The sequence below is a fragment of the Paramisgurnus dabryanus genome, chromosome 2 (assembly GCF_030506205.2).
Source record: "Paramisgurnus dabryanus chromosome 2, PD_genome_1.1, whole genome shotgun sequence".
In the NCBI taxonomy this organism is placed as follows: domain Eukaryota; kingdom Metazoa; phylum Chordata; class Actinopteri; order Cypriniformes; family Cobitidae; genus Paramisgurnus; species Paramisgurnus dabryanus.
Genome location: NC_133338.1, coordinates 40,580,462 through 40,594,229, shown reverse-complemented (window position 1 = coordinate 40,594,229; position 13,768 = coordinate 40,580,462). Strand labels below are relative to the sequence as shown.

At 38.1% G+C, this 13,768-nt stretch overlaps 1 protein-coding gene across 1 annotated transcript in view; it reads right to left on the bottom strand.

Moving 5' to 3' along the window:
* Positions 1 to 13,509, bottom strand: part of crabp1b (cellular retinoic acid binding protein 1b) — a 33,973-nt gene extending 20,464 nt beyond the window's left edge. The window contains exons 1-3 of the mRNA XM_065289248.2: positions 13,254 to 13,509; positions 10,924 to 11,102; positions 9,829 to 9,942 (exon numbers count right to left, since the gene is read on the bottom strand). Of these exons, the coding sequence (XP_065145320.1) occupies positions 9,829 to 9,942; positions 10,924 to 11,102; positions 13,254 to 13,323 (363 nt within the window). The 5' untranslated portion in view covers positions 13,324 to 13,509. The remainder of the gene's footprint in view (positions 1 to 9,828; positions 9,943 to 10,923; positions 11,103 to 13,253) is intronic.
* Positions 13,510 to 13,768: the final 259 nt, after the last annotated feature.

The window sequence follows — 13,768 nt, the reverse complement described above, 5'->3', positions numbered from 1 at the left end:
ACAATGGATTACAATGGACAAGAACACGCCCATTTTTAACCCCTGCAGTGCGCGAGCTATGGATAGAAGGTTATTTTGAAAATTTAATGATGCTGAATTTGTAAACCTACCTAAAAGTATTTTTGTACATATAATCACCCAACATAATGTAAACTATTTTGTGAAAATATAATCTTGATATCTTTAATATTCATGTCAAGATTAAGATCAATGCTTGTAATCAAACTTTGATGCTCCTAAAGTAGGCCTACTTTAAGTCTCTTTTAAAAACAGTTAAATGCCTGTTTATAACAGCAACCAAAAAAAAGCAGAATAAATAACAGGTGGTGGTCCTGCATCTTCATGTGATGTCTCTCTCATCTCTTGAGGAAGTTGCTCTTTCTTAAACCCACAGCCAATGCAACACTTTAATAGCTGATAAATTAAATTTGAATTGTAGTTTATTATAAGATGGTGTTTTCCCCTCTTTTGTGCAGTTGAAAATAATACACCAATACTTTCAGCAGTTTCCAAGAATGTGGTAAATGAAATATGATGTGCAATTAGTGAAAGTAAATGTTATTCTACACCAAAAGATTATAAAGTGCAACTCTTTAAATAACAATTTATCTTCAATGCACTAAATAAGTTTACTTCAATTGCAATGTTCTCATATAACTGATTTCTGACTGCAACAATATTAACAGGAGTCCATATTAACTGCTAAGTCTGTACAGAAAGGTGCAGTAAAGAAGATACCCATGTAAAAATGTGTAAAATAAAAAAAATTGTTTATTGGCATTTTTTTGTCACATGAAAGGGACAGGGTAACATCTTTGTAAAAAGAATTTTAAAGAATAGATAGCATACAAATTACTAAATAAATTATTAAATGACTTTATTAAATCAATTTTCAATAATATGGTCATACGTTTTTCTTGTCATTTGTTTAAGAATAATAATCAAAACGTCTGCTTTACAAAAACAAGTTCCACAAGTACAGCTTTTTTATATTATATATATTTTAAATAACATCGTTATATTCAATCTAACCTTTTTTATTACGTGTTGAATTTGAAAAGCTCTTCATATTAATCGTGCATCTTACGCAGATTGCGCTCGTATAATGGAGAATACATGAATGCGTCAGACTTTACGTATCACCTCTGATTAAAAAGGTGCGATCTAATCTTGTTTACATGAAGTAAACCTGCTCCCGAGCATCTTACGGACCGGTTGCTATGACAGCAACTTGAGGATGAGCTTCGAAGAACCAAATAATCCAAGATCAAGCCAAATCACCATTAAAATCCAGCTAACGGAGTAATCCACGTACGAAGAACGGAACCATGGCCGCGATTTGTATTAAAAATCAATCTTAAAGAGGAGTCGATTCTCCTTAATGGAATCGATTCCCCTTATGGAATCGATTCCAACCTTTGGAATCGACTCTCGATTCTCAATGCCTCGGAATCGAAGAATCGATTCTTTTTGGAATCGATTCCCAGCCCTAGGGAATACATTATTAGGCAACAACGGCTTTAGATGAGATGCGCAAGAAATTAGTCCTACAAACACGACAGATACCTTATAAATGTATCGAGTTAAAACATTTAAAACAACGTGGCAACCGTGTTCCGGAGTATTTAACTGCAGTCGGTTTAATTAGAACATTATGCACGCCATTAACGTTACCACCTGTGTAAAATACTCCTCCGCACCCCGAAATCGGTCTGTGAGAACAATTTACTCTTTACGCGAAGCAATACATTGCGAAACAATGTGAGATTATAAATACACATGTTAAATATGATAAACCACAAACCTTTATCTTTGGTGTTGTTACATTCAAAGAGTATTGCCCCTCTGCATCAGGAGTTAACGTTAAAGAAAATATAATCCGTGAGGTAAAATTTAGCTCGTTTAGGTGCGAACAGCATAAAAATCCCGGATACCACGTGATCATAATATTAAATACGTTCTGATAAGCAAATTTGATCGATACAACAGCTTTTGATGACAAAAATACAAATCAAACAAGTTGCCAAAAATACAGTCTTAAATAAATCATTTTTTTTGTGTGTTTCTCCAGTAAATGAAATCAATATTGTCTGCCCGCACACACAACAAAATGGGGTCTGTTAGATGCGAACAGCGTGTAAATCACTGATCCAAAAACTAACAATTGGCGGATCAAAACAGTTGTTATATTTCAACTTTTTTATTAATATTTGTTGTTTCGATAATAAATTATAGAAATAATACAAGTAAGTTAACAGTTACAAGTTAATCGTCATGGCTACTAGAAAATCGGTCTGAGAGAGAAAAGTCTAGAAAATCATTTTGTGGGAGATTTTAATCCTTTGAATCAATTAACGTTACAGAACAGTGCAATACAATGTGAGGTTATAATACATCTGGTAAATATGATTTAAATTACTACGCACCTTTTATCTTTACTATTAAATACAAAGAATCTTGTCGAATTGCTGCGTCAGGAGTGAAGGAAATACAATCTGCGTGTGAGGTAAATTTAGCTTGTTAGGCGCGAACAGCATGTAAAAGTCCCGGATGCCACGTGACCGTAATATAAAATACGTTCTGATAATCAAATTTAATCGATACAACATATTTTGATGTAAAAAATATATTAAAACAAGTTGTCAAAAATACAGTCTTAAATAAATCACTTTTTTGTGTTTCTCCAGTAAATGAATTCAAACCTGTCTGCCCGCACAAACAACAAAATGGGGTCTGTTAGATTCGAACAGCGTGTAAATCATTGATCCGAAAACTAACAATTGGCGGATCAAAACAGTTGTTATATTTCAACTTTTTTATTAATATTTGTTTTTCGAGAATAAATTATAGAATTAATACAAGTAAGTTAACAGTTAAAAGTTAATCGTCATGGCTCCTAGAAAATCGGTTTGTGAGAGAAAAGTCTAGAAAATCAGTTTGTGGGTGATTTTAATCCTTTGCTCGTGAATCAATTAACGTTACACAACATATGCAATACAATGTGAGGTTATAAATATGATTTACTACGTACCTTTTATCTTTACTGTTTTTCCTTATCTTTACTGAATACTGACAAAGAATCTTGTCGCTCTGCTGCGTCAGGAGTGAAGAAAATACAATCTGTGTGTGAGGTAAAAATTAGCTTGTTAGGCGCGAACAGCATGTAAAAGTCCCGGATGCCACGTAAAAACATTTAACTAATCAAATTTGATTGATAAAACAGCTTTTGATGCCAAAAACATAGTTAAACAAAAATACAATCTTAAATAAATAACTTACTTTGTGTTTCACCAGTAAATATAATGCTGTCTCCTCCGCACATCCAGTCAAATAAAATGGCGTCTGTGAGAGAAAAGTTTCGAGTAGGCGCGAACAGCTTGTAAATGTCCCGGATGTAACTTAACACAAAACCCGTGTTAATGAGGTCCAACTCCTCATAGTCTCACCAGTCAGAGAGTAATTTTTACACCAGTTGTGCTGATTTCTGAAAATTCCACTCTGTGAAATTAACTCTTTACTCTGAAACACCGTAACACCAGGATTTTAACTCTGGTGATTTTGCTGTGTAGCAACCCGCCATGGAACTTGCGCCCTTGCGTTTAAAGGGAATTTTGGATAGCGTTCTGATTGGTTTATTTGACGTTACACCCAAACCACACCTATGAATAATGAAACTACTTCAGACCAACCCCATATTGATTTGCGCCCGGCGCAAGAGTTATTTCTCACGCCGGGAAAATAGCAACAGCACCCAAGATCCGCCCACAAACTCACTTGCGCGTTGCGCTTCGCACTTGCGTTTCAGATCGTTAAAATAGGGCCCAAAGTGTCATTAAAATACACTTCATGCATGCTAGGACTTATGTTTAATAGTACCTTGAGAGCACTGAAAAAATATTAGTATTTCTTCATAATCTATTTACAGTGATTTATACACCAGGATTGAACATTTGCTTTACACTGACACTTCATACAAACCACTTTGTATACAAATCTTGTGCTTGTCTGGATTTGAACCCGGGTCCCTCCCGTACAGAGATAATGTCTTTACCAACTGCGCCACCATACAATTGCAGTGAAAACTGAATACCAACATAGTGTCTGCCTTGGCACAACAAGACAACTTGCCTCTCTCTGGCTAGACAGTAAGCACCATGACAAAGACTGGTATATAGGCACAAAAAACAGTATTGTTAATAAAGAGCTAAAAGATTGCTAAAACACTATAACCAGCCTTTTAAACTAAAATTTCAAAACTATAATGTAATTTTTCAAGAAGCACAATAATTTTGCTGAACAATTATCAAGGTGGAAACACTAAGAGTCAAAATTGAACACACATCAATCAGATCCTTCAATAGATAGATAAAAGGGCCTGAATCAGTTCACTGAGCTTTGGAACAATGGATCCACAGAGAAATTAAGGAATAGGTGGAGGAAGAGTAGTAGGAGGAAGACGAGGAGGGAGAGGAAGAGGAGGAGGCAGAGGGAAAGAAGGAGGATGTGGTGAAGGAGGAGCAAGAGGACATGGTGAAGGAGTAGGAAGAGGAGGAGGACGTGGTGAAAGAGAAGGAAGAGGACATGGTGAAGGAGGAGGAAGAGGAGGATGACGTGGTGAAAGAGGAGGAAGAGGACATGGTGAAGGAGGAGGAAGAGGAGGATGATGTGGTGAAAGAGGAGGAAGAGGACATGGTGAAGGAGGAGGAAGAGGAGGATGACGTGGTGAAAGAGGAGGAAGAGGACATGGTGAAGGAGGAGGAAGAGGAGGATGACGTGGTGAAAGAGGAGGAAGAGGACATGGTGAAGGAGGAGGAAGAGGAGGAGGACGTGGTGAAAGAGGAGTAGGGAGACAAAGGGCAAGGTGACAAGCAGTCTCAGATGAAATTCGAGCCACTCTAGCTGACCATGTCCTTGTCCATGGTATGACTATGAGGGAGGCTGAGCAATGAGTAAAGCCTAATTTGAGTCACTTCACTGTTGACTCCATCTTCAGAGCCTTCAGGGAGGAAAACAGATAGATGCACTTACAGTAAGACTGATCTGTACAGTAACTTTAGTGTGCACTGAAATAAAGAAATGCATAAAATTGCCTTCCATACAGATCGACATATCAGTAGGTGAATGCCAGAGGTGCATCATGCAAGAGGATTGTACCTTCGCTGTTTGGCTATGACCAATATAGACTGTGATGTGGATGAGATTCTCTGGCCTAACCCAGAACAAATATGGGATTGAGGCGGAATACAGTTTTTTCTCAGTTGCTTAAACACATTTGCCTCATATTCTCAAAACAGCAAACACAATTGCATAACATATCACCCAATACTCCAAACATCCTATTTTAAGGTCAAAATGAAGCTCTACACTCAAAACCATTCACTTTTACTGAAAAAACAGACTTTTCCCTCAGAAAACACGCACAAGCTTTCAAAAACACACACACTACAACATAGTATTACACACTGGTGCAATAAATTCAAAACAATACAGTATATCCAAAACTGATAAGTTGCTTGTGGTTCTCCCGCTCAAAAACCTTTGCACAAGACCAAAAAAGACACAATCAATTCATTAGCACATTTATATTCATTCATGTGCTGTACAGCACAACTGTAAAACATTTTTTATTTATTTATTATTATTATTCGGTCTCAACCCTCCCGTCTTTGTTCTGGGTTAGGCCAGAGAATCTCATCCACATCACAGTCTATATTGGTCCTAGACAAACAGCGAGGGTAAAATCCTCTTGCAGGATCCACCCCTGGCATTCATCTACTCATATGTCGATTTGTATGGAAGGCAATTTGATGCATTTCTTTATTCCAGTAGCATAGTCCAACAGTGTATGCACACTAAAGTTACTGTACAGAGCAGTCTTACTGTAAGTACATCTATCTGTTTTCCTCCCTGAAGGCTCTGAAGATGGAGGCAACAGTGAAGTGACTCAAATTAGGCTTTACTCGTTGCTCAGCCTCCCTCATAGTCATACCATGGACAAGGACATGGTCAGCTAGAGGGGCTTGAATTTCATCTGAGACTGCTTGTCACCTTGCCCTTTGTCTCCCTACTCATCTTCCTCTCCCTCCTCCTTCACCATGTCCTCTTCCTCCTTCTTCACCACTTCCTCTTTCTTTCCCTCCTCCTCCTCCTCCTCTTCCTCCTCCTCTTCGACCTATTCCTTTATTTCTCTGTGGATCCATTTTTCCAAAGCTCAGTGAACTGATTCAGGCCCTTTTACAGATTTTTCCAATTCCTAACACACAATTTTTCAAACTAGTCTGGTTTTATCAAAAAACTTAACACAATTTACAAAACCACACACCCAAATAGCAAAATACCACATATATCCTGCAAAATGAAGCACTCCAACCTAAACTACATATAACATTATCAAAATCAAACTTTGACACAAATTGGAACACACTTCATTCATATTACCAGATTTTTGTCTAACCAACTACACACAGTTGGGCATAATGAAAAGTGCACTTTTTTTAGTATGCTTTGCCATAATACTAAAATATGTATTAGATTGTTCGCATGCACAGAAATATTTGCAGATACACATACATGCTGTTGAATTTTTTTAATTTTTCACCAAACAAGTCACAACACCTCGTCCACATCACAGGCAATATATTCCCTTGCCAGACATCGAGGAAAGAAGCGCCTTGAGCGCCTTATCCATCCCTAAATTGCACCAACATCAATGCCTCTTCCATAGCCTGCAAAAGAGGCATGCGCACAAAGGGCTGCTGGTCATATACCTTCCATAACTCTTCTATGTGGTTCAAAAATGGCGAGTATGGTGGGAGGTATTGCACGATAAATGTTTGGTAGTCAGCAAACCAGTTTTGGACTGGGGCTGCACGATGAAAGCTCACGTTGTGCCATAACATACCGGTTTCTTTGGTCTACATCATTCATACACTCTGATGGTATGAGATTGTTGTGGAGTCTTTCTAGAAATGTGAGAATATGGGCTGTGTTGTATGGTCCAAGGTTGGCATGATGGTGGAGGACACCATCCATATTGGAGATGGCAGCACACATTGTGATGTTCCCACCACGTAAGCCAGGAACATCTATAATGGCTCTGTGGCCAATGACATTCCTGTGGTCTTTTCTAGTGCTTACATCCTGATTGAAGTGTTAACAATTAACCATTCAGGTGTTTGGGCAGGTGGCACATATATTGAACATTTAGCTCAGGTATTGTCATTTTGAATGGCAAACATGTGACTTTATGTCAGATTGTTGTGTCTTGTGCAGAGAACCGTGTTCAATGCATTTAAAAAGTGTCATTGTGAATTGCAAAATGTGTGTAAAGCAGAAAATGTGTTTAGACTTTTGGAGACTTGAGAAGAGGTGTTGCTCTCTGTGTGTCAGTTTAAATGGTTGTGCTGTTCATGTCATTTTAGTGTGTTAGCAATTGGAAAAAACTGTATCTATCTATTGAAGGATCTGATTGAAGTGTGTTCAATTTTGACTCTAAGGGGCTGGACACACCAAAACTTTTAAACGCGGCTGAAAACGCCTTAAGGACGCCGAATGCCAGCTGTTTTTCAGCTGAGTGCCAGCTTTCTTCCGCTCTGCACTTCGGTAGCTGTGATACTTCAGCTGCGAGCCGGTTGGTTGCTGTGGTAATGTCCCGCCCCTCCTCCACTGTGATTGGGCGGCCGTGTGAGAACTGACATTGACGAGCGTAGCTTTTCTCCCCAAGTTGAATCTCTTTCAACTCTCGACGCTCAGCGCCGAGCGCGGAAAAACCGCCGAGCGCCGGTTTTCAGCGCGGAAAAAACCCGCTAGCTGCTGGCTTATTTGAAAAACGCGGAGCTTCCATTGGAAACAATTGAAAACATGCGCCGGCCGCGGGCGTAAAAGTTTTGGTGTACACAACCCCTTAGGGGCTGGACACACCAAAACTTTTAAACGCGGCTGAAAACGCCTTGAGGACGCCGAATGCCAGCTGTTTTTCAGCTGAGTGCCAGCTTTCTTCACCTGATCGCTTAGGTAGCTGTGATACTTCAGCTGCGAGCCGGTTGGTTGCTGTGGTAATGTCCCGCCCCTCCTCCACTGTGATTGGGCGGCCGTGTGAGAACTGACATTGACGAGCTGAGCTTTTCTCCCAATGTTGAATCTCTTTCAACTCTAGACTCTCAGCGCCGAGCGCGGAAAAACCGCCGAGCGCCGGTTTTCAGTGTGGAAAAATACCGCTAGCTGCTGGCTTATTTGAAAAACGCCGAGCTTCCATTGGAAACAATTGAAAACATTTTTGAAAATCAAAAGTTTTGGTGTACACAGCCCCTTAGTGTTTCCAGCTTGGTAATTGTTTGCTAATTGAGCCTAAGCTGTGCTGAATTGAATGCTAGTGCTTTCCATATGATCAGATGGTGTAAGCACTGAGAAATGTAGGGATTTGTGTGTAAAGTTTTGAAGTATAAGTTCACCAAAACTGACTCATGTGTTAAAGCAGGGGAGTAGTGTTTATAGTTCAGCAAAATTATTGTGCTTCTTGAAAAATGGCGTTATGGTTTTGAAATTTTAGTTCAAAAGCCTGGTTATAGTGTTTTAGCAATCGAGAAAAACTGTAATGTGATAGTTCAATCAGGGTTATTTTACAAATGGTTTATTTCTAAAGGTGTTGTTTACCATTCTTACAATAACACCACACTTACAAAAAGAAACAACTCAGTTGTTCAGTTGGAAGATGGAACCCTCTGTAAAATCATGAGTCTTGTGGCTTTTAAATTGGATACCTCCAAGACACACATCTCTTGTGTTTTAGTTAAGGATCTTGCGAGAATTGGAAATGAACTTTGCAAAGATGTTCAACTTAACTTAAACAAAGATCCTCTTCATTTGTAACTGAAGTGCATGACACAAACAATGTATTTGCTATCCATCCTTACTCCAGAGAAAATGTATCATGATCAGGTCAAAAGACAAAATATATGTTATCACAATGCCAAACAATTGAAAGGGATTAATAGCATTTCTTGACTTAGGCTGATATTTAAGTGTTTATGCAGTCCTATTTTTTTATGTACAAACTTAATGAAATGAGAGATATACATGTAAATTTAGTGTCATTGTTGTAAAAAAAATGTTGAAAATGTTAAAATATAGTTTCAATGATACATTTTATATTTTTGTTTCCATTAGTAACCTTTGTTGTAAGGAGTTATATACTGTATGATAAATATGTGTATATGAAACTTTTCTGTTAAATAAAATAATTGTTCTTCAAGCAAAAAAGTACTTATATTATGACAAATATTTTGGTAAAGACACGCCAAGTTTTTATATAGTTTCAAACAATGTTGTAGATAGAAACAAGAACCTAATCAGTATACTTTCTCAAAGCACACTGTAATTCAACTTAAAGTGTACCTCCCATAATGGCATGTGCAAAAGCTGCACTACTTTACAACTTTACATTTAGTACATAGATGTGTTAATGTATTTGCATTTTTGTATTTTTACTAGGGAAGTCTTTCAAAAATCAACTTTTAAGTTTTTACAACAGATACTTGAATGGCAGAGGACGATATCTGATGTCCCCCAGAGGCAGCAAGACCAGTAAATGAAGCCAGTAATAAAACCTCAATGGTAAAGGACAGTTTACTGTTGTCCATCTGGCCTATAAAATAGAGCAAGCCAGATGTTTACCCATGCTGCATTTTTGCGAAAATGAAAAAACTTAACAAAAGCCTTATTGTTTTCTTCTAGCGACAGACAATGCTTAGCACACTCAGAGATCTTGTTGGCTTTGAATTGGCATATCATCTTGCATTATTAAGATGGAGTGATGAAAAACCTTCTCACCAGGATAAGTTCATTCCCCCTCAGTTCTCTTGTCCAGTACGTCTTCGGGCCATTGCCATCCAGAAGGGTTTGTCTGCAGGTCATCTTATTCTCTGTTTCCCATGTGGCCAGGCTCTGTGGACATACAGTCTATAATGGCAATCTCGCACAACAAAGCCTTTGAAGATAAATGTAAACTGTAATTCTTTCATCGCTACAAAGAAAATTCTTTCTGACAGCGATTTTTCGGTGACCATCTGTGTTTATTATCTACGATTTAGATTGATGTTTCCAAAGTCATTTCATTGGCACATCAAAAAGGCTTTGAAAAGAGTGAATCATAAGAGTAATGAGAAGACGGGACCACCACGAGTGACCCTCATGCCGATGAGTCACAGATATATTTGAATCTTCTGCATGACCCCTTTGACTTACTCTATCCCACCTTGCTCTTTGAATTTCCTCCCTTATGTAGACTTTAGGCCTACACATCATCCTCTCCGTACTGACTAAATATACCTCGAATCTTGACTTCAAAAGCCAAATAGCTCACTTTGGGTGTATATTTGTACACATGGCTTCAGTGTATATACAGTATAATCAAAAACAGATGCAAATTTTGACTGGTTACTTTTATTTGCTCATATAAATCCAGCAGTCATAAAGGTCAGCTTGTTAAAATGACTTTCCGTCACATGGCGGTTTATTCTGCTGCCATCCACCGCCCTTTCTGGAGATTCTGGCGGGTCGACATGCTAGAATGAACTCTCCTATCAGTGCTCGTTATTCTTTAGTATGCAAACATTATCTTACACTGTGCTGAATTTGATGGGTGCAATTGTTTGAGTCAGAATCCCTTTAGATCCATTCGAATCCAGGAGATTAAAGGTGGAAGACATAAGGTTGACTTAAGCCAGTCTAGATAAGCCTGCAGTATTGCTTTGATGGGTTTGCTTGTCATATAATCTAATTTAGCAAACTAGGCGTGTCAGAGAGATTTGCACAATCACCAACTGTCTATTCCTCACCCAATAAGCAGCATTAAAGACAATTCTCAGTCCTAAGTCATACAAAATTAGGAAAACATTTTTTTATTTATTTAAATCATTAAATTACCTTGCACTTGCGCCCATCCACGGTCTCCTCATTGAACTCCTGTCCTATCTGGAAGTTGATTTCAGTGGTCCTCACAGTAGTAGATGTTTTGATGTAGAATTGTTCACCATTTTGACGAATCTCCACGTGAGGTTTAGACGCTGCTGCACAGGCAACTTTCCTCAACATAGCATTCACCCCTACATAGCACAAAGCATCGAATTATACTAAAACAATCATGCCAAACATGCAAACTTATTTTGCTTTATATGTAACACTCAATCGTTTTTAGTAGTGATGTAGTTTCTCGGACTCGTTCCTTCTAAGACTCGGTCTTGACTTGATCTCGGACCACATTGAGATGAAAAGGACTCGTAATTTCAGACCGAGTCCTCGAGACCAGCGCATTTTTATGTTCATGTAAAAACCTACACAACACATAACAATAATAATAAAATGCAATGTTGAAGTAATGTTGATGTAAGAGCCGTTTATTTATCTCTAGAAAAATAGGCAGAAGATGATGCATGTGGTAGGGATTTTTTAATGGTAGTAAAAGCATAGTTCATATTAATACGTTAGGACTGCTCCTCTAAACAATTCCCAATCTTGCTTAGTCTGTAGGCCTAACTGTTGATTATTAACTGGGGTGATATTAAATCATCAATATGGAAACTGACATGTTTTTATGGTCTTGGTCTCGACTCGGTCTCGATTCCTAAAGGACTTGGTCTCGACTCGGACTCGACTCTATTTGAAAACCAACGGACTCGGTCTCGACCCTTCAAAGACTCCGTCTTGACTAGGCGATCTCGTCCCCATCACTAATTTTTAGTTCCTCAAAGAACCATTTAGTTTTTTCGTGTGTTAAAGGTTCTCAGTGGAACCATACAGCCTGACAAAGATCCTCAGTGGAAAAGTTCAGTGTAAAGTGCTCCAATCAGTGTTGTATGAGTCCAGCTCGAGTCTGAGTCTACAACAAGACTAGAGATCGATAAAGCTGGATGACTGGACACTTAGGGGCGGTTTGCAAGACAGTGTTAAGATTAATTTAGGAATAGGCCTTGGTTATATTAGGACATTTAAGTAGTTAAAATAAAAACAATACTGGTGTGCATCTCGAGACAAAACAATGGCACTGATAAATGTTAAGATATGTCAGTACAATGTTTTTGTGAAATTAAGGCAGCTCAAACATGCAATTTAGTTTAGGATTCGATTCACAGAAAACCCACAAACAAATCAAAAATATTCATTCTTGAAGCCTTGGTGTTTTTGGATATGCATTTCTTAGAAATAATTTTTACGATGATCATTTCAAGTTCTTAAGATTTTTCATAAGTACTCTTGTGTCATCTTTATTGTAATTATCATTGTGCTGTAATTTCCCCAAGATAGGCATACTTGCATCATTTATTTGCATCTGCTGCAATAGATACCAAGACTAAAGAAATATATGAATGGCATTTGTGTGCCTTTTATGTCTTCGAGTGATTGACTGACTCTCATTTTTTCCCAGCCATAACCGGGTCAAAGCCAGTATTCATAAACCTATGGTGTATAATTTTCTGTCATACATACTTAAGTCACCCCAGTGCAGATTGCTATCGACAGATGTTACTAATAAGGAGTTACAATGACAAGGTGTTGACTGGAAGGAATTCCACAGTTCTTGGTCTTATGTAGTGCATAGTTGGTCAGTGCTGAAACTCTTCAAGAATTAATTACAAATGTGCTGAGGGTATTGGCACAAGATTGTAAACTATCAGAGTTACATGTCTTATAAACCAAATCAATTTTCATTTCCCATAAAGTTTTGTATATTCACAGCTGAGCAGATTTCTATGGAACTGTTTTTTTTTTAATGAGTTTTAATAACTCAAACCATATGATATTGTGGGTCTAAAAGTTCCCCATTTTAATAGCCCACAGAAAAATATGCCTTCTTATTTTTGCATATTATTATGCCAATATATATAATAAACATAATGAGCATAATATACTTTTTGGGATATTAAATGATAAAATTGAATAAAATAATCAAAGCCACTGAGTGGGTGCCCATTTCTAAAACTCTACACCGTCTATGGCTTTGAGAATTTAAATAAGAATCCAGCAACACATGCTGCCAAAGAAACAAAAGAGGCTGAATAAGCAGCCCAACTGCCCGAAAATAATAGTGATTTACTCTTCACACTAGTTAATCCATGAATATGCTATTGAAGAAGAAAAAGCATAAGAAGAGAGGAGCCCTCATGTGGCCTAGACAACAGGATAAAATAGTCTAGTGACCACATATACACTGCTCACTTAGTACAGGTTAAAATAACCAAACTGAGAGGATTTCTTACCAAGCGCTTTAAGAAGTTCTTCAAAATTTTCGCTGCTCTTCATCTTCCAGGTTCCTGCGAAATTGGGCATCTTTACCTGTGATGTTTTTGTTTCCCTTGCGCCTTGCTTTAAAAAAAAAACTTGGCCTTAGGTTTATTTTAGATTTAAAGATCTGCACCGCCTTTGTATGTTCCAGATCTATTAACCTTAAATCTTTCTTCCTCAGCCTCTCTTGTCTGTCACCTTCTCTTTCCTTCTGTTTCTCTGTTACGCTTTCTGGACCACTACTGATAGCAAGCATCTGTGACGTATATCAGAGGTCCCTCCCTCCTTCCCCAGATGGATGTAATGGCTTACAGGAGCGCCCATTCCCTAATGCGTCTCATTCATCTCGCACTCTTCATCACTTTAATATCATCCGAGCCGTCGCATTTATTTTCATAAAAAGCTCTTGCAGACACTTTAAATAGCCATTTTATACTTTCCACTACTTTGAATCATTGCACTCAGTTTGGGTGTGCAAATAAATTTTGGT